The sequence below is a fragment of the Enhydra lutris genome, unplaced genomic scaffold (genome assembly GCF_002288905.1).
Source record: "Enhydra lutris kenyoni isolate GAN:26980312 unplaced genomic scaffold, ASM228890v2 scaffoldscaffold14, whole genome shotgun sequence".
NCBI lineage: Eukaryota > Metazoa > Chordata > Mammalia > Carnivora > Mustelidae > Enhydra > Enhydra lutris.
In genome coordinates this window covers 20,192,044-20,217,329 of record NW_019154098.1, presented here as the reverse complement: position 1 = coordinate 20,217,329, position 25,286 = coordinate 20,192,044, and the positions used below count along the sequence as shown (strand labels likewise).

The window sequence follows — 25,286 nt, the reverse complement described above, 5'->3', positions numbered from 1 at the left end:
CTCAGGGTTGTGAGTTCAAGCCCCATTCAAGCCCCAATACTAATACTAATAAAATAATAATAATAATAATAATAAAATCCAGAGCTCATCTCAATTCAGACTCTGCGACATTTTAAGTCCTTGGCAGGCCCATGTGTCCTTTGGCTGTCATTCTAGAGAGGCAAGCTCTGGACCTTTCTGAATCCATCACAGGGTAGGACAGTATCCTGGGGAATGTGTTTGTCATTTTTCAGTCCCTCATCTCAGACATCTTTGTCTGTGGCTAAATACCCAAACATTTGCGTCAAAGAAGCACCTGGTTATCTCTGTTTTGCCACGCCAGTTTGGACACCCCCACAGAGCTGGTTGCCAGCCGTGGAAGTTTCTGGAATGGTGACAATAATTCTCTCTTCCCCGGCACACTGATTTCACAATCATGTTTTCTTTCTCTTGTTTTTTAAATATTCCCTTTGATTTTTAAATATTTCCACAAGTCAGAAACTGTTGCCTGCCATCACTTAGGCTGGTTTTGATGTCGGAGGCTCCCTCTTTGCTCAGAAAGGGCTTATCCAATAGGTAGCGCAAAATTCAGGAGCGCTTGCTTAAACTCCTGCTCTTCCTTGTGGGCTCTTTTGGATTTTTGCTGGCAGAAGGATAGTTATTAATGGTGCATTGACATTATTGTGACCTGCCTTTCAGAGATCTGTGTGTCCCCATATGTTTATGAATTTCACTTACGATGGATAAAAGATGAGGTTATTGTAATTTCTTTTCTGCCGATGTGAAAATTGAGGCCCAAGGAATGTCCATAAGCAGTTCCGTCCCAGGGGAATCAGAGCCGAGCGGCTGGAAGGCGTATCTTCTGCCTGCATGACTTTATGTCTAATCCCTCTTGGCTTCCAGTCAAGCAGTTTGTTGTAAGGTGTGGGCTGCAAATAAATGGGAAGCATTTGTTATTTTAAGCTTTTGATTTCATGTCTCCAGACCTACATTTGGAACAGCATCAGGATTGTGTTTTGGTACAAATAACAGAAAATATAATAATGATGGGTTGAACAAAGAGGTCCTTCTGCCTCAGGCAGGAAGATGCTCCAGGGAGAGGTGGGGAGGGGGGGGAGTCCTGGGCTGATAAGAGGTAGATAAGGCCCCATCCATTTCTGCTTGGCTATTCCTAGAGTTCGCCAGACCTCATGTCTGTACTGTGGGAGGGGAGAAGATGGAAAGGCAGAGAGAGGTCACCTAGTAAGACTTGGCTTTTTGTTTAGGAAAGGTTTCCTCTTCTCGACACTTAAACCTACATCATGAGGGTCAGAACTGGGTCACATGGTCACCCCTTGGCAGAAGGCGATCAGTGGTCGAATGCCTTTACCCAGGTACACTGCTGCCATGGGCAAGTCATAAAGGAGGAAGAAAGAGAGTGGGTTTTGGATAAGCAGCTAGCGTTGTCATCCACAAGGACAAACGTCTTTTATCATTTCACAGTGAAATGCGCTTCCCTGGGAAACTGGGCTTCCAAGGGATAGTTTCCTTTTTGCGTCCACTCACGGAGTTCCTTGTAGCTCTAAGTGAGATGGGGGTACCAATGTCAACGTCTTAGTTTTGACCACTGCACATGGTTATCTTAACGTGAGGGTGTGTTGGGGTAGATGGGGACTATCTATACTCCTTTACTGCTTTCCTATAAATCTAAGAAGATTTCAAAATACAAAGCTTATTTTAAGAAAAAAAGCATGCAAGGTTTTTTCCTATACCTTTTTTTGTTTAAGAAAAGGTGAGTACAGATATAAACAATATAGAAAATAGATGAAGACCTTTTTTTAAAAAAAAAACACCTCTAAATCTCACCACCGATTCCTTCCTTTTCTGAACGTCTGATTCTTCCTACTTCAAAGATACCGCACTATTCAGTGTCATAAAAACACCTGACAAATTACTTGATGGTGAAGCACCGTCAGGTTCTGTGGTAATCTTTCTGGAAAGGGTTAGAAAATGCCATCTGGGAATGAGGCTGTGGTGGGTGTTCACACTTCATATTTCTTGGGTAGCATTTTATTCTGGTCCTTCCAACCTCCCGCTGGATGCTTTTCTCCGTGTTGGTGACCTTGCTGAATTGATCTGCCTTAAGTTGGGTGCCTCCTTTTCTTCCAGAGCACCTAGAGTTGTTTCCAGATGCTTCCACTCCATAGGCGCAGTCTCAGAGGCTTAAACCATGAAAAAGTTTAAGGCCCTGACAGCCGTGGGCCTTCCAGAAAACCCACATATGGCCAATGTTACTGGAGCACCCCTGGCCTAGAAACTATAACGGGCCCTTTACCTATGTCGTTCTGTTATTTCTTCAACTTGTTTTCCAAATGAATGCAGCTGGAGCTCAGGGCAGTTAAGTAACTTAGTAAAGACTGGGTATCCAGCCCTGGATAAAATATGAGTATCAAAGATGAATTATCTTTGAAGATTCTGGCTGTATCTTCTCAGGCTGAGTGTAATGGATAGTGGGAAAAAATTGTATTATTTGGACAAATACAATGCAGTTCATCTTTAAAAAAAAAAGGGGGGGGGTGAAGCTGCTGTTCAGCCAAGGGTCCTCTGAGACCAGACCAGTGTTTTCTATGTCATCATTCTATCCTTTCGATGAGCAATTCCAAGGTAATAAATGTTCTGTCCTGGTGAAGAGTTTTGTGGAAAAGGTGCCTGTCCAAACTGCCTTCTGTAAACTAGAGATAGGAATCAATGAGGGGTAAGCTGGGATTTTGGCGTTGGTAAGCTCATTTACCTCTTCAATGGCGTTACATCTCTGGATGGGAGTTAGTCGAGAGAGGAGAGTAAGGGGTGGGGTTCCAGAGTTCATCTGTCAGTATTTCTTTTTTTTTTTTTTAAGATTTTATTTATTTATTTGACAGACAGAGATCACAAGTAAGCAGAGAGGCAGGCAGAGAGAGAGAGGAGGAAGCAGGATCCCCGCGGAGCAGAGAGCCCGATGTGGGGCTCGATTCCAAGACCCTGGGATCATGACCTGAGCCGAAGGCAGAGGCTTTAACCGACTGAGCCACCCAGGTGCCCCAAAGTATTTCTGACTTGAATCTTCCAGTTAGTAACAATGGAACCTTGGGCAAATTTACTTTGTGTAATCCTGTTTTCTCTTCTGTAAAATGGGAATAATTCTAACGGCTCTCTCATAGTGTTGCTGTGAGAACAGAATGATACAATCATGCAAGTGCTCAGCAGAGGGCCTGGAACAGAGTGTCCCTCAATAAATGTTCACCAGTTGTTACTTTCATTTATTGTTATCATCAACATCCACAACATCGGATGCCTTGGTGGGGAGGGCTCGGTATCACGTTGATGGCCTCACCCTTGCTGGTCTTACGCAGTATCTTATCCATACTCTGTGCTGAATGCATACATGTTAAATCAATCAACATGGAGGTACTCTCATGAGGCCTTTGGATTTATGCCAACAATTCCAAAAGATCTAGAACAGAGTCACAAAATGGTTTTCATTGACTTTTGTAGGTGCAGTATTCCATTTCCTGGACAAAATAAATTTGTTTTTAGAACTTTGTCCTTATGGTATGATTTAGTCTCTGAAAAACATTCCCTTTGTCTGGAGTTCTATCACTAACAGTGAAGGTTCTAGTCTTTGGAATGTACCCAGCTATTATTTAATGATTCATGGAGAAGAAGAAAACATTATTTGACCTACCATCTGTTTATTAGCTTTGTATTTCTGGCACTGAGACACAGAAGATGCAGAAACCTATGCCATCACAATGTCATGTTTTGATTTTCTTCTTTTCTGCTATCTTTTCTAGGGTGATTTTTGTCCTTCTTCCTTGTCTCTTTCCCATCCTCTCCTCCTTTCAATCAATTAAGTTAGTGTAATTGGGTTCTAACTTTGTGAATGTGAAGTGTTTTGTTTTAGTAGTATCAGTTAATAGGACTTTATACCCTAAAACCAATTTCCTGTTTTCATATCCTCTACTTAATGTTGTCGGTGCTCAGGAAATAATTATTTTAGTTCTCTGACTCACTGTTGTTACTGCCGTTTGAAGAGTTTAGGATCCCAAGCACCTCTCTCTGTCCTTATGTGCCACAGGCACTTAAAAACAATTGCTTAATGTTCTTGAATCAAGGACTTCTGCTGCTTGGGGAAACAGGGCTCTTTCAACTCCTGCATTCCTTTAGGATGGTTTGAGATGGGTAATTATGACCTTAAGTATAGCTCAGATTAAAAAAAAATAGCTTTAATCTTCTGTTGTAGTTAGTTCTCAGTGTGTGTTTTCCACCAAACACATTATTAAAAAGCATGATATCAATATTTTTTTGTCTTGCCAGTTTTTTAAATCTGCAGCCTACCAAGCAGCATGAGTTGCTTGGACTCTGAAGGGCAGTGAATTAGTAGGAGCAGGGAGGCCAAAGGCCGCAAAGCCTTCCCTGGACACTGAGACAACGGAAGGCTTTGGGCTTGTTGGCAGGGGAGGTGCAGCACTTGCATATGCACATTTTCTTTCTTTTTTTTTTTAATATTTTATTTAATTATTTGACAGAGATCACAAGTAGGCAGAGAGAGAGAGAGAGGGAGAAGCAGGCTCCCTGCTGAGCAGAGAGCCCGATGTGGGGCTCCATCCCAGGACCCTGAGATCATGACCCGAGCCGAAGGCAGAGGCTTTAACCCACTGAGCCCCCCAGGCACCCCTGCATATGTGCATTTTATTTGCCTTTTAGAAACCCTAAATCTGAGGACTAGATCCTGACGTGTTTAGTCTTGAGGTTTGGTCAGTATGCTTGTCAATGCCTGTCAATGTCAATACAATGTCTGCAGGTGGGAAATGGTCCTTTTAGAATGCGGTAAAGGGAGATGAGAAAGCAAACGAGAGGAAATGGAGTGAGGAGTAGGATAGAGTGACAGCCCGGATGGTCCCGAATGATCCTTCACCCACCAGGGTGCCCTGGGGGAAGCAGTGAGCCACACCAACCTCTGCTGTGCGGAGGACCGTTGAGGGATGCTTATCAGGGCAGCTGCTGAGGGTCTCCTGTCTTCAAGGTGACCTGGAAGACCTTTAAGCTTTGGCACCAGTTTGCCTTTGCAGTATGGTGCCCCCACCTCATCCTTGCTGATCATTCTCCTCATGGCAATAGCATTATCCTTTCCCCCTCCCCTCATTAAGCCCTCTTTTCACTCTGCCGAGTTACTTATGTAATCCCAGATCCAAGACCACCTTTAAGAAGGTTTGATGGAGATGCCTGGGTGCCTGAGTGGCTCAGTCAGTTGAGTGTCGGACTCCTGATATGGGCTCAGGTCATGATCTCGGAGTCCTGGGATCAAGTGCCCCCCGAGCTGGGTGGCTCTGCACTCAGTGGGGAGTGTGTTTGAGATTCTCTCTCTCCCTCTGACTCACCCTTCCCCCCCACTCACACTCTCTCAAAAAAATAAATCTTTAAAAAAAAATTAAAGAATAAATAAAAATTTAAAGGTTTGATGAAATGCCATCCAGAGAGCAGTTGGTGACTGCACATTCTCTTCCCCTCCCTCCCTCCCAACCCCCCTCCCCATCACACTGCTGGGTTCAATGGGCTTGTTTCATGATGCCTATTGTGTTATGTCATTTGCCAGCAAACATTTCAAGGATGAATGAAAGTATGTGACCTTCTTCAATCCAACTAGATAAGTAGCTTAAAATGTCTTTTATGTTCAGCTGAATTTATAGGTTTCAAGATGATAGATTTTTATATTCATGTTTAGATTCTATGTGTCAGTGGTGAAGAAGCCAATTTCCCCTCTTGTAGATAATCACTTTCAAGGTCTCTTTGTGTTTGCCGAAGTCATCCAAAAACTTATAAGAGAAAAATGTAGCCACATTGTCTACAAAAAGAATCTATGTATGTCACTCTATTATAACATTTCTCTCATGCTTTCTAAAAAGGAAAACCACACAGCAAATCAGGATCTCTTTTCTTTTACCAAGTATCAACAACATGGTGAGCTTAGTGTTTCTAGAACCCCCACTTTCCTAAGCAATTAGGTCCTCTTGTATTTATAGCTTTCTGGCTGTGCCTGCTTTTACTCTTATTTTTATGTCTGATTTAATACGAAGCCGAGTCAAGCCCCTTGGGAATGCTACCCATATGAGAGGAAAGTCTTCATAAGTCCCAGAAATTATAAATTGAATGGATAAATAATTATCACTTTTCAATTATAACTATAATTAAAAGAGCACAACTAGAAAAACCAGATATCGAATGTCAGCTTTGAATATTCTGTCTTACTTATTCCTGGTTAGAGGTTCATAGTCTCAAGGAGCAAAGAACAAAATTTGTCAAATTGTTCGTATCACAATATTTACTTTAAATAAAAGTTCTGTACAGTGTTGGGATCTGAGAAGTAAAGAATTGGAACAACCTCAAGTTTTAGAGCCACCAGTTACCTTCCCCTAAATGGTTTTCCCTTCCTTCTCTTTAATTTTTTCCCTCTGAGTTTAGGTTATTTCTTCTGTGTTTACCAAAGAGTAAGCCACCTATGTAGCAAATGGCTTTTGGATTTCATATAGTGGATGTCATGTTAAAGTGTAGGAGGAACCAACGCTTTTCTCTCTCTGGAATATAAACTGTCCTGTCATTTAGCCATTGTTTATTTCTTGAGGCTTTACATGTGTAATTTATGACCGAAGGCTAAAGTCAATCTTTAGGAGTCTAAGAACAAGAAGACTTAAACCACTAGATTTCAGACGATATTCCAAATCTCTCACATCCATTATCCCATTTTTCCTTCACAGCAAAGCCGTGAAAAGTTGAAAGTTTAGTAAGTTGCCTAAAGCACTCTGCTAGTCACGTTGGCAGAACAGAGATCAAAACTGAGGTCACTGAACTCTAGAACCTTCACTTTTTATTGCGTAATATTAGTTTCTAAAAGTTACTCAGCCAAAGAGAGTGTGTAATGGAGTCCCAACTTAATTGTTCCGTTCTTATATGGAGCAATGTCTCTTTTAGCAGTCTTTGGTTTTTGAAAGGAGGAGCAGATAAGTTGTCATATTCCAGCCACCGTGCTAAGAGAGATAACTGCATGGTGTGCGAGATTTAGTAGGTGCTCACATTGTTGCATAAATGAATGGAAGCCATGTGTCAACTGATCGTTGCTATAATATGGCTGTCTACCTGTGCTCATCAAGATTTTGTGACTACATTTATCTCTGGTATACCTAAGGCTATGCTCACAAACAAAGCAAATGCCTGAAATTCAGTGTTCATGTCATCCAACTTTTAATGAGCGAGAGAGGAAAAAAAAACCCTTTTAAAAGCCAAGTAATTTATTGAAAACAATGCAGGTGACACATGCAATTGTCACTTTTCTATTCTGAGAGGAGAATTGGACTCCATCTGTTCCAGCCACACAGCTGGAAGATGAACACACGGAGTCCTTCGTTTTCACAGAGTGTGGCTGCTCCTCGGGCGTGAAAATCCAAATGAGCCCTTGACAATGGAAGTGGGGCATTAAATATCGTGTGTCATAAAATTGAATTCCCATAAGCCAAATGGCATCATCATCAGTACATGAGGGTAATTATAAAAATAACAACAGTGCTTGTAAAATAATAGAGGTCTAATTTTTTGAGTTCTTACAGTCCACTTGGCATTATGCTTATCAAGTGTGGTCTGCTGTCTCGTCCAACTTTTGTTTTCCCTGATTCGGTCGATCACATTTAAGGTCATTTGCAGGATTGGAGAGGGAATAGGATGAATAAGGACTATTTGAATTTAACCCATTCATCTCAGATGCCAGATTTACCCTCTGAGCTGTAGGTAGTGGGGAGCTGGGGAGGTGGAGAATGGAGCATAGGTATGACTTCAACTCTAGGTCTCGGTATTTAAAGCCCAAGGAGACTAAACTGGCAGCCAAATTTCCACTTCAATTAAAAATACTTTTTAAAGTACTTTTGGTCATTCTGGAATTTGGTTGGATTTAGAGTGTTTTTCTGTATTTATTTATACCAGAGCCATTGTTTTGTATATGTCACACTCCAAAGAGAAAGCAGTAGGTATTAATAAATGTATACAGAAGTTTGTATTTTCAGGTTGTAATTTAAGATACTATTGCCTAAGTCAACCTGAGGATTTAAAAGATCTCAATACACTCCAAAAAGTTTGCCAGAAATAGATAACTTCTCTACAAAATTTTATTAAAATAGCATTGTTGAATGTAGCGATTAAGTAAATTTATTATTAAAGTTTGACATGGAGAGATGGAGAGGAGAAGGGAGTTGGGGGAAATTAGAGGGGGAGATGAACCATGAGAGACTGTGGACTCTGAAAAACAATCTGAGGGTTTTGGAGGGGTGGGGAGTGGAAGGTTGAGTGAGCCTGGTGGTGGGTATTATGGAGGGCACGTATTGCATGGAGCACTGGTTGAAGTGCATAAACAATGAATTCTGGAACACTGAAAAGAAATTAAAAAAATAAGTAAAAATTAAAAAAGATTTTGACTATCCACAAAAGAACCACTATTTGTAGATAGCATATTCAAGTGTAATTGGCTAATCTCTTGGTCCAGGATGCATTCAGCATCTCCTGAATCCAAGAATGACATCATCTATTAAGAACATTGCAGAACTACCACTGAATTAAGTGTATTTGTCTTGGTGGCCAAAATCATGCGTTTAGCCAAAGGGACTAGTCACCATTTAAAGACAGTGAAACAACCATGTGAATCATTAAGTTAAAAGTTAGCAGTGGACTCTCTTAAAAGGGACCCACCTATCTGAGGCTTAGATATTCATGTAACCAGAATTGCTCATAGCAAATGTGCATGATAAACACAACTATAACCCTAGATTTCACTTCCTGGTGTTGAGCCAGAAGGGATGTGATGCTATTTGTGAAACACCTAAAGAGGCTGCTGTACTGGTTACTATTATTGATAAATGAGTTAATATGATTCTCAGTGTTTGTGTTAGATTATTTTCTTAGTGATTTACAGAATTTTAAATTTCACATTTCAAAAAAAAAATTGCCAAAATAAGTACCTTAAAAAAACCACCTTTTATCTCTTTTTACCATCATTTCATAATTGCAGGACAAAAAATGTACACAACATGTAGTCAACCTAAGTCAATAAATGTGAGTTGAATAATTGGGTGGGTGAATGGACAACAAAAAAGCTGTGATGATATCATTTCAGAATAAAGGAAAGGATTCAAAGGGACTATACTTAGTTTAGGAAAGACTAGAGATGCATTGTCTTTAATGTTCCAATTTTCTATGCCCCAGTAACTTCTTCGTGACCTACCATGAACCCACACCTTGGTTTAAGGTGAGCTCTGTTGCACAGACTAGCCATAAATAGTCTAAAGTTAGCTGTGTTCTGGACATATTGCTTACCCAACCACTACCCATCACAGACTGTTCACTACCAGTCTTTTACTGAGCACCTACTCTGAGCCAAACTTGGGGTAGTCTAGGATTTCAGGTTGCCAGAATGATTAAGACGCAGTCTGGGCCCTTAAGCAGAGGGACTTAGTTGGAAGAAAGAGATGGACTTCTCCCCCCTCCCCGACCAAAACAAACAAACAAATTATATGTAGTCTCTGTATTATTTTTGCAACTTTCTTTGAGTCTATAATCATTTCAAAATCAAAAGTTTAAAAACAAACGGACGTATGGCTATGAGACTAGCATTTTGTGGGGCGCTGGGACACATGACCACATGAAGCCATGATCACTGCCCCAGAGAGCCTAGAGCTGAGTGTACAAGGCAGAGAAGTGAACAGACAATGCAGGCTCCGTGTGGTAAGTGCTGAGCGGGAGGTTGCATAGAGTCTCAGACAACTCCAGGAAGAGTATGGCTTTAGATCAGGGGTGAAATCAGGCAATGCTTCACCCAAGGAATGGGTTAGTAAATTTTTAAAGTGCATGGCACCTGGAAAGCTCCTGGGGTGGTGTGTGGACTACAAGCTCATGTGGCATCTGGAGAATTACACTCTTTCCAAAGACTTTTGCCCCTGCTGGATAGAGTCTCCTGGCTGCGGTGCTCTGTGGCCAGGACACCAGACATACCTGTCTGTTGTTTCTCCTTCCCAGTGTCCAACAAGCACCCATTCGTGGACAGCAACCTTCTCTACCAGTTCAGAATGAACTTCCGGCGGAGGCGCAGACTGATGGAGCTGCTCAATGAAAAATCGCCCTCGTCTCAGGAAACTCATGACAGCCCCTTCTGCCTGAGGAAGCAGAGCCATGACAATCGGAAATCTACCAGTTTTATGTCCGGTATGTCAGTTTCATTGTGTATGCGATCAGGTGCGTTTGTCTTTTGAGAACTAGTCTAGCGATGCCTCACCTTTGTGAAAGGCTGTCCTCTGGCACCTTTTTATTTATTCATAACCAAAAAGTATGGGGGGAAAAAAAAACCCCAGCATGACCATATTGTTCCTGGGCAGTCCATTTAGATGTCATGAAAACATAGTTATATCAAATTATGTTTTTTCGTGATAGAAATTTTCTTAAGCTCTCACGCTACCTTATTTACTTTTCATTTGTAAACAATTCTTACATATCATTAATGATCCAGTTTTCTAAATCAGAGCACTGACAAGCTCTATGTTTTAATAGTGGATAAGGACTTGTGAGGGCATATTCAACTAAAAGACTACTGATTGTCAACCTGGCATGAAGGGGTGACCCAGACCAAAGAAAAATTGTGAAAAGCAAGCAAAGGAGCTCATAAAGCCTAGGACATCACATGGAAGGTCACACAGTCCCATATTTACAGTGACCCCTGCCAGAAATGACACTGACAGGGGTCCGCAAAGATAACCCCGCTCATCCGGAAAGGGTTAACTTGGGGTGCCCTTCTTCGGAAGAAGCAGAAGTGCTTAAATGGCTATCTTCAACTCCTCTGAAAATTTGTCATGGATTGACCCGAGAAACTGGTTGGTCTAAGGTTTGCACGATCTGGGCTTTGCCTGAAACTCAGGGCACAGTGAAAATGTGTGTCTTGGTTACTTATGGCAGGAGGCAATGAGAACCCTTGCAGCCATATTGACAGCTTTCTGTGCCCCCGGCACTGAGCTAAGCTTGCTTGCATAGTTTTGCTCTTTAATTCTCACTGTACCCTCAGAGGAAGGACTTTTCTTATTCCCATTTTGTGGGTGGAGAAACTGAGGCATGGAGCAGTAGAGGGGCTTCCCCAAGGTTACAGAGCTAGAAAAGGGTGGACAGAGCTGGGGTCTCATGCCAGTTCTGTCTTAACTCCAGTGCTTCTGCCCCAACCCCCCTCACCCCACAGACAGAACTAGGGTGGAAGAAAGAAGGGAGCAAGAGCCCCTCAGGGAAAGTGAGGACTAGCAGCCGGTCAGGGGCCCAGTCTGTGCTCAGACACACCCCAGCCGTGTGTCCCCTTTGGGCTGCAGCCTTCTGCCAATGCAGAGTAAGTCTTCCCGTTCTCTTCTAGCGCTAAGCTCTGCCTGTGCCTTGTGGTCAGTTAGAACCTGAAAGTGACAGTGATGAAAAGGAGGACAGAGGGGACGTGGTCACCACAAAAGCCAGCATTTGTTTCTTTCCCATGTTCCAGGCACTAAGCGGGGACTCTCCGTGGCTTCTGTCATTTGACCGTACACCCTCCTCTCTCCCCTCCCTCGTTGAGAGCCACACACTCTGTGGCAAAGAGAACCAGACCCGACTGCTACCCCACATACACTTTCAGAGCTAAATACGTGGTCTTGTGTTTTAATCTCCCTCTTCCATGGCTCTGGGTGATTAGTGACTTCATAGTAAATCAGGAGGCTTTATTATTACCGTTAATCCGTTAAGTGTCAAGCCGGGAGGTAATTTACATCCTTCCAGGACTGCTCAGCACAGGCTCCCTCATTCTTGAAATAACATTTTAGGTGCCTGAGTACATTCCCATTCATCATGTAATCCGCTCTTCCTACCGATCCGTGGGACCGCATTATTCCCACTTCACAGCTGGGGAGGTAGAGGCTCCAAGAACTGAAACGAGTGTCAGGCTGCAGTTGAAATTCTTGTCTGTCTTTCTTTCTTTCTTTTCCTTTTTTATTTTTTTTATTTATTTTTTTTTCTTTTCCTTTTTTAGATTATTTATTTATTTAAGAGAGAGAGCGAGCTCACAAGCAGTGGGGAGGGACAGAGGGAGAAGCAGGCTCCCCGCTGAGCAGGGAGCCCAAGGCTGGACACGATCCCAGCACCCTGGGATCAGAACCCGAGCCGAAGGCCCCCGCTTAACCGACGGAGCCCCCCCCCCCGCGCCAGGTGCCCAAATTCTTGCTTTTCTGACTCCAAGGCCAGGGTGCCTTTTCCTGGTGGGCTGGCCTGGCCTGGCGGTGTGTGGCGGCGGCAAGCTCCGGCGGGCTGGGGAGAGGAGGCGAGCGCCCCCCGTGACCCGCTGTGTTTCCCGCCCGCACAGTCAGCCCCAGCAAGGAGATCAAGATCGTGTCTGCCGTGCGGAGGAGTAGCATGAGCAGCTGTGGGAGCAGCGGCTACTTCAGCAGCAGCCCCACCCTGAGCAGCAGCCCCCCGGTGCTCTGCAACCCCAAGTCCGGTGAGTGGCCGAAAGGCAGCCCCGGTTTCTGGCTGGGGTGGGGGATGGGTGTGCAGGCGGGTCCCCCCCCCCGCCCCCGCCCCGGGGCAGCAGATTCTCAGACGGGGTGGTGGGGACACTCGTGCGTGGGAATCTGGTGCCAGCATCCCCTCGAACGGAAGGGAAACATGGAGGTTTGGGCAGAGGGAGGGTCAGGCTGCCCCACTGACTCCAGGGGGAGCTCTGGAGTCTGGGTGGCCCTTCAGAGTTGTCCCAGCTTGGGGTGACACGGCCAGGCCTGTCAACCCTCGTTTTTGAGCATTCATTCGATGTCAGCTGCCCTTGGGGAGGAGGGCAGGACTTTGGGCAAGGCAGCTCTTTCCAGGGGCGGTTGGGAAGACAGTGGAAGATACCCGCAGTCCCGGCGTCTGGGAGAAGCCCCACACTCCTAAGAGGGTTTGAGCAGATGCAAAGATCTTTTGGGTCCCAGGAGTCCCCAAAGAAGAGGCACGGATCTGTGCAAACCCTGCGCTCTCTGAAAATGACTCCTGGTGCCTTGCGTTTATGATCCTACTCATCGAACTCCATGGCCTTTACGTTCCAGAAAGAAAAGTCTAGGCACAAAGATGGGTGATGAGCTCGTGCTTAAAAACATTTCTTCCTTGACCCTGTCAGTTCTTCAGCCCGCAGGTTCCTGTAACTCCCAGATACAGCCAGCGTCGCACTGCCCCTTACCCACCGCTCTGCCAGAGTTAGATTGCATGGTCCATCATGCCAATAATCACTGCCTTGAAAACACCCTCAACTCCCTTTTTTTCCACGCCCTGTCCAGTATATCACCTTCAGGGAAGGGAATTTGTTCCTTTGGCTCATGTTGTTCTCTCATCACCACATTTGGGGATATAAAGACGAAAGATCATGACCCCTTCCCTCAGTGAACCCATCATCTCTCTGGGAGGGGGGAGAGAATACACATGTTAGTAAGGACAAATAAATATTGATCAAAGGGCTTTAGGAGAAACTGTTATGTAAGGATGTTATCTAGGCAAATGGGTATTTTACCTAATCTAACATTTTTTTGCTACCTTCTGGAGGGTTAGCTGGAAGAGGAAAATCATAATGAATGAAGAAACTGGCTTCCACACTGACTCTGGCTAGAAAATCATTGAGCCCCCATGTGTTTTCCAATGAACGAGCACTGCTGATAAGGTAGAATGAGAAAGGAGAACTGCATTCTTAGAAATAGACTTTTTGAAGCCTAGATGGAAATCTGAGAGGTGTAACCTAGAGTTAGAAGCAGTAGAGTTCAGTTTCGGAAAAGGGTCATCGAGGCTAAAGCCATTTTTTTTCTTGCTTGCATTTGCATACAATGGTAGAGTCAGAGCGAAGTGTTAATTACTTAAATGAACTACACATCCACCTTTCCTGGGTGGGTTTGCCCTGTTTCCTCTTTCTCCTCCCCCCTTGGCTCAAAGGGGAAAGTATGCTGATAAGGAGGCAACAAAGAAAGGTCAGGTTGCCTTTTTTGGGTCTCCATTGTGGTTGTCTCAATTGTCTTAACTATGCTTCATAAATCCTACATCTTACCCATATTCTGACACGCTTCTCCCTCACTCTTGGGAGGGTTCCCAGGGTGCAGTGAGCTCATGTGTGATTTTTTTTTTTTCTCAAGCAGATAAGCAGGGCTTCACAGTAAGGCATTCAAAATTTCATTATATTTACATCTGGATGTATTTTTTTTTTTAGTACTGTGTATTAATGCCCTAAGCCAGCCAAAACAAACAAACAAACAAACAAATAAACAAAAAAAGAGCTACCAGATATTCCCGTGATTGGTGTTCTTATAATGAGCAAATAACTTCCAAAGGACACAAAAAGAGAAAGCTAAAGGATAATTCCATGGGCTTCAAGATTTCTATATTTTTCAACAGAAGAAAGGGCAAGTGTATTAAAATGTTTTAATTTATAATTTATTTTATTTTATTAGTATGGTGGTCAAATATCACAGTACAGTGTGATTTAAAACCATGGCGAGCTGTGATCTCACACCTGTTAGAATGGCTGTTGTCAAAAAGACAAGAAATAACAAGTGTTGGCGAGGATGTGGAGAAAAGGGCACCCTCGTGCCCTGTTGGTGGGAGTGTCAATGGGCGCAGCCACCGTGGGAAGTAGTATGAGGGGTCCTCAGGAAACTAACAGAGAACCATCATATAATCCAGCAATTCTGCTGCTGGGTATTTATCCAAAGGTAGGAAAACAGAAGGTTGAAAGGTTATCTACATGTCCACGTTCATCACAGCCTTATTTACAATAGCCAAGACATGGAAATGACCCAAGGGTCGATGGCTAGACGAATGGATGAAGAAGATGAGGGATATGACACAACCGCATATCGTTCAGTCATTAAAAAAAAAAAAAAAAAAAGGAAATCCTTCCATTTGCAACAACATGGGTAGATTTTGAGAACCTTATGCGACATAACAAATATGTGGTCTCACTTATATGCGGAATGAAAATGGGAAAAAAAAACACACCCAAACTCACATATCCAGGGAACAGATTGGTCATTGCCAGAGGAACGGGTGAAGATGGGCAAACAGTACAAATTTCCCATTAGAAAATAAGTAAGTCCTGGGGTGTAATATACAGCATGACCCCTATAGTTCGTACTACTGTCTTGTCCATTTCAGAGTTGCTAAGAAAATAAATCTTAAAGGTTATCACAAGAAAACAAAAGGTTGTAACTATGTGAGTTCATAGGTGTTAGCTGGACTTATTGTGGTGATGGTTTGCCAAAAATATATACATATACTGAACCATTATGCTGTAACCTGAGACTAATATAGTTTTAGATGCCAATTATAGCTCAATAAAAAGAAAGATTATGTATATTAAAGAAGTGGACAGTAATATTACAATAATAATATAGTAATGTCATGGTAATATTACAGTAATAATAAATATTACAGTACAGTGTGCTTCCTATATCCAAATTCATACACCCAGAAGTGGTTTTGGAGAGGAGAGGGGGGACTTGTCTGATAGGAAATTAAAAAGTCTGAGTTCTCAACCGTGGACCTCTTCTCTTATCTCCTGTTCATCTGAGAGGTTCTTTTCTTTGATATTCGACCTGCTTCCTCTTTTGGGGAGAATGTAAATTCATGTTCTCTTTTATGAGCTTTATAAAAGCAACCAGTCATCCCAGCCACCTGTCATCTCAACGAGAAGCACTTCATTGCCTTTGACAGAGAGAGGGTCTGTAAGGGTCAGGCTTCCTGGTGGGTCATCGAGGTCTTGCCCTGTGCTGCCTTATCTTTTTCTGCTGTACCCTTGTTCCAGGACTGGCCCCTGACCTCTGAATGCTGCCAGCCAAGGGAACTGAAGGCTGGCACTTTGCCAGGTTAAGGGCTTGGCCTTGGGCCCTCATGTTTCTTTAGGATACCCAAGGTCATGATCTCTAACTAGGTAAGGAGGCTCCCTGGGTCCCCATTTGCTGGCTTCTCTGGATGTCCATAGCAGTCCCCTCTCAAGTTCTTAGTGAGCCCAGGATGGATGGAGACATTCATTACAGCGTATTGTTCTAATTGTTTTATTTTATTGTTAGTGTTGGTGTTAATCTCTTACTGTGACTCATTTCTACAATAAACTTGATCATGAATATGTACACATAGGAAAAAATGTAGTATCTCTAGGGCTCAGTCCTATCCGTGCCTTCCAGCACCCACTGGGGGGTCTTGGAATGTGTCCCCCACAGATAAGGAGGGACTACGGTATTGGCAGAATTTCAGGCCGCCTGCAAGTCAGGGATTGGCTGCTGGCTTTGCCATCTTGCTGGGCAACAGCAGCGAGCTGATAAGAACAGACGTCTTAGGAGGACAACTTACCACTGCCTTCTGGAGTTTTTTAGCCCATCATTCTGTTCATGAATAAAGAGAGCATGGGAGGACCCATGTTGCAGTGGCTGCTGGGCCTTGGTATCCAGTGCCCGAGTTTGAATCTTGATTCTGCTACCCATGAGGGCTGAGATCCTGGACAGAGCTATTTAACTTTTCTAAACCTCTGGTGTCTCACTAATAAAATAGGGATAATGTGGAACCTAGCTAGATAGCTTTTGTGATTACTAAATGAGATAATATATTTGAAGCACCTAGCATAGAGCCTAGCACACACTGAATATGCTTAACATTCCTCTAACATCATTCCTCAGGGCAAGAGGCAGTGAGTGTGTCCATGTAGTCCAGGATATTGATCAAGAAATAAGTAAAGCTTCCATGAGTGAATGAGATGTGTGCCGTATGTTGTTGGGGGGGTGGGTAGCTCTTGAAACATGGCTATGGGACTACTGGAGTCAAGTCTCTCTCTTCACCTTTTCCTGTTGAATACGTGTCAGGATTCAAAAGAAAGAAGCATGAGCACTAGAAAACTTTTTCTTGATAGAAAAATATCAATGCACTCCTGTGCCATTTCTTCTTTCCAGAAGTCTCTAAGTTGGGCTTAGGGTTAATCGTCCTGCTCATGTTTTCTGTCTCTGTTTGGCTAGAAAGATACACTGTAAGGTGGGGATCCTTGCCATGCTTGTTTGTGGACGGTCACATATGAGGCATTCAGTAAATATCCGCTACATGAACGAACAAACGACCAGAAGGGTTTTCACCTTGACCTTGTGTCTGTCTTACAGTGTTGAAGAGACCCGTAACTTCGGAGGAACTCCTGACTCCCGGGGCTCCGTATGCAAGGAAGACATTCACGGTAGGCTCCTCATTTGGGTTTTTCTCGTGCTTTCTCTCTGTGCCGTGTCAACATGTCAGTGAATCAGTGTGTAGCTTAGGGACAGAATTGAAAACCTTCTAATTTCCCTTTTGTTTTGGCATTATTATGAGAGTAGATTTTCTTGACCCTTGGGCACTAAAATGCATTGGGACTTGACATGATTTATGATTAATACAGCATTTTAAACTCCTTTTGATGTGCCCTTAAGAAAAGGTTTCCACTATATACTTAGTCTGATATAATTACAGACTTTAAGGCAAATGGCAGTGCAAATAATGCCAATAATTCCTTCTGTGTTACAGTTAATCCCAAAATTCATTTAAGACATTAGAGGAGTCTTTAGGGGAGAAAAGAAAACTATGGGATAATCTGTTCTACCACAAGTAATGGTGCTTTTGACAATGCTGAGCGTGTCTTAAGTTATACAAGCCCTGGATTTTGGAGCACTGCGTACCTGTGAGCCCCTCCTGGCCACCTGCCCCTTCTTGGAGGTCCTCCAGGCTTCCTTCTAGAACTACCAGCCCCACTGGCTTTCTTTAAACAGAATCAAAGTGCTTTGCTTGACAGAACCTCACACACTCTCCATTCTCCGCCTCTTTCTCTCAGTCTCTGCACAAAACCATGTGGACATGCCCTTGAAGGCACTTCTACTCTTCCTTCAGTCTTCTAACTTTGGGGGACACCTGGATGGCTCAGTTCGTTAAGAGTCTGCCTTCAGTTCAGCTCATGATCCCAGGGGCCTGGAACCAAACCCCACATCAGGTTCTCTGCTCAGCAGAGAGTCTGCTTCTCCCTTTTTCTCTCCCTCTGCCTCTCCCCCTGCTCATGCTTGTGCTTGCACTCTCTCTCTCTTTCTCAAATATTTGTCAAGGCCTGCCTCACATTCTGGGCACCGAGGAGTTAAAATAAAGATGGGGTCAGTCCTAACCCATCAATATGAAAAAATGCATTGGAAATATGTCTGTAAAAGATAAACTATGTTTTGGAAGTGAATTAGGTATAAGGAACTAATAACCAGCAAAACCTAAAGCCAATGGAAGGCCTAAATTTTTTTTTTGAGAATGTTCACCAAAATTGCACTTGCTTTCCTGCCTTGCATCAGTCTCAAGCATACGAGAAACAGTTGATGATATTTGTAAGTATTTCTCTTTGGTTTTAAATGTAAATGCCCTCATTGCTAGTAATTGTGAATGTGTGTCTTCTGCATTTTAGTTGGGGTATGTATTAGAGACATGTCTGGGAGTTGCCCAGGGAATGTAACTGCCAAGTATAATGATTCTATAGGAAAAGGCATCCTCTAGTTTCAAACACTTTTGGAACAGCCCCTCCTTGTAAATTGTGAACTTTAAGTACTTATTCACTTACTTTTCTTGGTAGACAAATTGTGTTTCAAAAAAGTCGAAACTCTTCATATTCCGCACCGTTGGTAATTTAAATTGTTCCTTTGGACTTCACGGATATAGCAAGATCACCAGGAGAGTATCATTGGATCCAGGGGAAAAAGAATAAATTTGGAACAGAACTTGGGTCTAGAGAGAAATTTCAACCGTGTTTTCACAATCTTCTAAATTTTCCATTGGAGTCTGATATTAAATGGCATAGCAGCCTAAGAAAGAGGCGATCTGCTGGTTATGTACTGATGAGTACACCTCACAGAGGAAGCTTCTTTCTGCCAAAAAGGTATTTTCTTGACCCCCCTTTCTACATTGATATGCCTGTGTTTAGGATAGAAGCAAAGTGTCATGTTCTCCCACAAGGTTCAGATAGAACAGAGGAGAGAGATATCAGGACATGCGCCTTAATCCTGGGCTGGTTTTCTTTCTCTTGGAAGGACAGGCAAATTGCTAGAGACCATCTGCCGATTGCTCATTGTGGTTTTCCTCTCCAGATTGTCGGTGATGCCGTGGGTTGGGGCTTTGTGGTACGAGGAAGTAAGCCATGCCACATCCAGGCCGTGGACCCCAGTGGCCCAGCAGCAGCAGCGGGAATGAAGGTACCTCCAACTGGGCAATGTCTGAACACCTTTAGCCTCGTTTCATTGTTTGTTTCCATCTGTACGTTCCCTCCCTGAGTGGTTTGGTCCCATTTTGGTCAAGTTTCCTTTACCCTTTCTGAAGAGGGTTGAAGTGAAGCCAAGAATATATGATGTGGCCACCAGGAGGAAAAGGTTTCCTGTCACTCTGATGGGGCCTCATTGGTTTCCGGCCTTTGCTTGGTTAGTCTCATCTCTCCCCTCCACCAGTACTGAGTTTGAACAAAAAATAGTAGCTTTTTTGCTCAAGTCTTTTTTTTTTTTAAGATTTTTATTTATTTATTTGACCCAGAGAGGGAGAGTACAAGCAGGGGGAGAGGCAGGTAGAGGGAGAGGGAGAAGCAGGCTCCCCACTGAGCAAGGAACTCAGTGCAGGGCTTGATCCCAGGACTCTGGGATCATGACCTGAGCCGAAGGCAGATGCTTAACCGACTGAGCCACCCAGGTGCCCCACTTTTTGCTCAGGTCTTATATGATAATTCTACTGCTTTGGTTCTATACGAAGTATACTTTGGGGGCGTTTATGCAGTCATTGGAACATGCTTAGACCATAGGAGGCAGCAAGCAGTGAGCAGAAGAAAACAGAAGTCATGGGATTTGGAAGAGGAGATCTGGGATTCCCATTTTGGTTCTGCTAATTTCTAGATCTTTGACATTGAACAAGTCCTGTAACTACCTCAGAACCCGCTTTATCCTTTCTCAAGTAATATATTTCCTTCTGCTGTTAAAAATGTGGAAACTCTTTATAAGGTGCAGAGAATGACACAAACATCAAACAAATTGAATGAATTGTGGAAGATTTTTGAAATAACTTTTGATATTTTATGGTACTAAAGTAATGCATATAAAGTCAAGAAAGTCTAGAAAATACAAAAGAAGAAAATGTAGAAAATACCAGCAGAAGAAAATGATAATTGCTTGTATCTTTCGTAACTCAGATGTAACCACTATTTACATTAACTTTTTTTTTTAAGATTTTATTTATTTATTTGACAGACAGAGATCACAAGTAGTCAGAGAGGCAGGCAGAGAGAAAAGGGGAAGCAGGCTCCCTGCTGAGCAGAGAGCCCAATGAGGGGCTCCATCCCAGGACCCTGGGATCATTACCTGAGCCAAAGCCAGAGACTTTAACCTACTGAGCCACCCAGGCCCCCCTACATTAACTTTATTGGGGTGTGATTGACATACAGTAAAGCATATCCTGTTCACATTTTAATTTCTATCTTCCGACTTCTTATATTATGTATATACATATACACACATACATCTATATGTAAGGATATATGTGGTGTGTGTGTGTGTGTGTGTGTGTGTGTGTGTGTGTGTATATATATATATATCTTGGTTTCTTTAAGCTTTTTAAATTGGAGTATAATTAAGTACAATGTTATATTAGTTCCAGCTGGACAGCATACTGATTTGACAATTCTATAGATGACTTGGGGCTCACCTGGGTAAGGGTAGTCACCATCTGGCACATTGTTTTTATTTACACAGAAATATCATATAAGAAGTTGTTGAGAGCATTGGTTTTCTATTTCAAAACACCTTTACCTGGGCTGCCTGGATGGCTAGGTCAGTTAAGCACCTGACCCTTGGTTTCAGCTCAGGTCATGATCTTGTGGTTGTGGGATCAAGCCTCACGTCGGGCTCTATGGTCAGTGCGGTGTCTGCTTCAGATTCTCTTTTCCTCTCCCTCATCCTCCCTCTCCCTCTCTCTCAAATAAATAAAATCTTAAAAAAAAAAAAAGAAAACACCTTTACCTACCCCAGTTTTCTTCTGTCATCTGTAAAACATTTCTCAGAGGATATTTATATCTTGATTATCTGGGCCTGTGGGAGGATGCAGAAGGCTTGAAAGCTACAGATCATTCCTCTGCTCATTTCTTCAGCACTCTCATCGTCTCCCATTGTCAGTCCTTTTCCTGGACCAGTAAACCAGTCAAGTGATAGGCATGGCTTGGGTCTTCACAGCTCTGATGTCCAGCACTTACCCTCCACTGATGTGCCCACTGGAAAAGAAATCTGGGCAGCAGAGACCAGCTCAAGGGTACACAGACCACAGATTACTGCTGGTCTGGGTAATCAGTGCTGTAGGATTAGGGGTTGACTCTATGCCCTGATCTGAACACCATCATTCACGCAGGGAAGCGTGGGCTCACCAGGTGCTGTGCTCTGGCTGAGTTGCAGAAGCCTTGTTGGCCAAGTCCATCTGTGTGACAGGCCCTTCCTCCCTCCTCCATCCGCAGCGGGCACAGCACCAAAGAAACTCGGAGCAGGAAAGTTGGCCGGGAGCAGAAAGGGCGAGCATTTGTATCTGTGCCGAGGCTGAATTTGTCATTTTCTAATGGAACTCTTGGCCCAGGGAAGAGTTTTATATTTTATTTCCATAGTAAAGCACCTAGTAGAAATTATTTTTGGCAGAATGCTTCAGTGCTAAGCATGTCCTCACTCACATAGGGGTTTGACCTAAAGCATGTTTGCTTTGGGGAAAGTGATGGACTTACGCTGCAGTTGAAGACCTTGTTGTGCTCGGCCATGTAATTGATTGTAGTCTGTCTTTATTGATTAACATCAATTACTGTTCTAGGCATTCTTGATCGGTCCATTCATTAGGTCCCTAGTGTATATACTCCGATAAGTGGGTAACCTGATAGTCTTTTTTCCAACATCATAAGCTACTATTTCATATGGTTTATAGTCTTAGTTTCTCCAGGGGTGTACAATGGTTTTCATATGTTTTTAGAACAATGCAGGATTTTTTAGAGCAGCATTTCCAAAGTTGTATTATATAGCTCTCTGGTCCAGCAAAATATACTGACCTGAGGTTCTGTGATCAAAATTAATTAGTTAATTAATTAATTAAAAGAGAGAGAGGGTGTGCATACATGCCCACAAGCCGTGGGGAGTGGGGGCAGAGGGAGAGAGAGAGAATTTTAAGCAGGCTCGATGCCCAGTGCAAAGGTTCCATCTCTCAACCCTGAGATCATGACCTGAGCTGAAATCGAGTTGGACACTTAACTGACTGAGCTGCCCAGGGACCCCTGTAATTAAATTTATTTCAAAATTTGAAATTAAAATTATTTCAAACTGCTGTGCACTTTAGTGCCCTTTCGGAAATTCACAAAGCACGCTGGCGTATTAAAAATTCTGGTAAGTCCAGCAGGCAAAAAACTTGTTTAAATTGTCTAACACAATGTTTTATCATTTAATAGAAACACTCAAATGAAATCTTAGGATTGTTAAGCTATAGCATTAAAACTGTTCAAAGAGGGGGCACCTGGGTGACTCAATCAGTTACACATCTGACTCTTAATTTCAGCTCAGGTCCTGAGACTGAGCCCCACGTTGGGCTCTGCGCTGAGCATGGAGCTTGCTTAAGATTCTGTCTCTCACTCTCTCTCTGCCTCCTCCCCCTGCTCTCACTATCTCTCTTAAAAACAAAAATAAAAACAAAAACAAAAACAAATGTTCAAAGAAACTGCTTTTGGTCAAACTGTGTATTGAGATGACTATATAGAGATATGTTTTTGAATTGTATTGCTGGTTGAATGAAAAAGACAGAGAATAACCATGCCCTTCCATATCCATATAATTTAACTGTGTATATTCATTTTAATTACTTAGCACATTGTTTTTCTCGAAGAAAGCATTGAGCTATTTCCTATTTTACCATATTTACTTGCCCTCGAATAACTTCACTTACATAAAAATCCGTTCCTATAATCCAGTCCCAAAGGCTTGTTTCCACTGACCTGTCATATTGCTGTTGCCCTTTACCCTTGTTCAGGAGAACTGCAGGGTGGTGTGTCTGGTTGTGCTGAGCCCTGGAAGGGTAGGAGGATGGGACACCAGCCCACCCACGGGAGCTTACCTGCTGACCTGCGTAATGATTGACCTGCTTGGTCTGGGCGGTAGGAATGATCCAAAGCTCTGGCCAGAAGCCTCGTTTAGCACCTCTGACTGGCAGGAGCTGACCCAGGATAGTATAAAGTGCCTCGCTCTGTGTTCAGGGTCACTGTCTCCGTGGAATGCCAGCCTCACCCCTCAAGTCACGGTCCTGGTTTTCTCCAGCTTTCTGACGTGGACAGAGCCTTGCGCCTGAGCCTTTGTGACCACGGCTGCTGAATTTCGCTACTTGACTTGCCAAAACAGAGATCATTTTGTAGCTAAGTTTCTCATGGGTACCATTTCTCTCTCTTATGTCAACTTTCTGTGGGGATCTGAAAGTTTTAAGGTGTGGGCCACCAGCATGTGGACAGGACAGACCCCAGACTGAAGAAACTGAGGGCCATTTGCCCCTGTTAACGCTTCTAGGCCTTCCCAGACCCAAAGGAGAGCTCCTTGCCCGGTTTAAACGGCATCCTTAATCCATCATGCGAGGAGACCTTCATGTTTGTATTAAAATTTACTTCTCTAGAATGTCTGGAAGAACTTCAGAGAACAGGTATCCTTCAGGAGAGTGATAAGGTCTGCCGCAATTCTAGATTGGAGTACAGACATCTGAGATCTTTGTGCCTGGGCCACATAGCCCCGTGGCCCCATAGCTCTCAGGCCTCCCCGTCTACACCGCTGACTGAGGCAGACGGGGCTGGGTCAGACAACTGGACTGCAAAGTGGGGCAGCCCAGTTGAGAATGAACGAGAGGCAGGGCCGGGAGCCTACAGACGTGTAGAGCAGGGAAAGTTGCAGCCTGACCTCCGCTGTAAATGCAATGGAATTTTAGACGTTTCGGTCAATTATTCGATTTCTATATGATCTCAAGCTTGTTTGTCAAGTGTGTCTTTAGTCTGGTTTCTCTCCTTCCCTTCTGATGACTTGATCTCCATGCTGTAGGAAAATGTTTGCTCCCAGAGACCTAAAAGGAAACGGATGTTACAAGAGGCCCCAGACTGTAACCTTATTTTTAGTTTTGTCTGAATCAAGACGCTCTTAAAAAAAAAAAGAGAGAGAGAACAATTAGTTGCATCTTTTCTAAGATGTTTGCTGTTCTGTTTCATACAACTCCTCTCCTCATTCCCGTGCCTTGAAAAACAGCCGTAGGAGTCATTAAAATTCGCACTTGATCTAGCATCTTTGCCTTTGGAGCTGTTTTCCTTCTGATGGTTCTTTTGCTTAAAAAATGGAAACTTTAAAGTCACTGGGCATTACAACTCCACAGTGTAGCATGAAATATGGGAATCATCAAAAGCTTAGTCAACCGTTCAGCATTCAGTGCATTTTTTTAGAAGATTTTATTTATTTATTTGACCCAGAGAGTGCACGAGGAGGCAGAAGGGCAGACAGAGAGGGAGAAGCAGACTCCCCACTGTGCAGGGAGCCCGACGCAGGGCTCGATCCCAGAACTCCCGATCATGACCTGAGCAGAAGGCAGACGCTTAACCGGCGAAGCCACCCAGGCTCCCCCAGCATTGAGTACATTTTCAACTAGAAGAGGTTGTTTGCTACATTTTCTCTTTGGCAACTCTTCATTCACCTTTTAGGAATTCCAGAGCAGTAGGCTGTGGTTTCTTGTAAGGCAAAGGGGGGAAGGGGAAAGAAGAGAAGGATCTCTAATTTATGGAGTATATTCTGTGTGCCTGACCCCGCACCATACTAGGCCCTTTCTGTACCTAAGGCCATTTAATACCAGCATCTGAATACTAAAATCCTAGAGAAAGAAACGGTTCCAGGAGGAATAATTCTATTTCTTCCTTCTTTTCTTCTACTTTGAAAGGAATTAAAGTGTCTTCCACAAGACTGCAGGCCACAATCGAATGGCCATCACTTAAACATGACTTCACATCACAACCTTGAATGACATCCTTTTTTTTTTTTTTTTTTAAATCACATCAAGTCGAAACCCATTTCCGGACCACGTTGTCTATCATAACTTTATTTTACATGATTCTCTAGTGGCTGTTCTCCACTGTAGACAGGGGAGAATTTTTACATTTCACAAACACATCATGCTTGTATCTTCATCTGCCCACAAATAAATCT

General features: G+C 43.3%; 1 protein-coding gene across 2 annotated transcripts in view; it reads left to right on the top strand.

Moving 5' to 3' along the window:
• LOC111146641 (DEP domain containing MTOR interacting protein) overlaps positions 1-25,286 on the top strand; it is a 128,268-nt gene that overhangs the window by 78,332 nt on the left and 24,650 nt on the right. For both annotated transcript variants that reach the window (XM_022502276.1, XM_022502275.1), the window contains 4 exons: positions 10,048-10,233; positions 12,389-12,523; positions 17,181-17,251; positions 19,161-19,265. In XM_022502276.1, the coding sequence (XP_022357984.1) occupies positions 10,048-10,233; positions 12,389-12,523; positions 17,181-17,251; positions 19,161-19,265 (497 nt within the window). The remainder of the gene's footprint in view (positions 1-10,047; positions 10,234-12,388; positions 12,524-17,180; positions 17,252-19,160; positions 19,266-25,286) is intronic.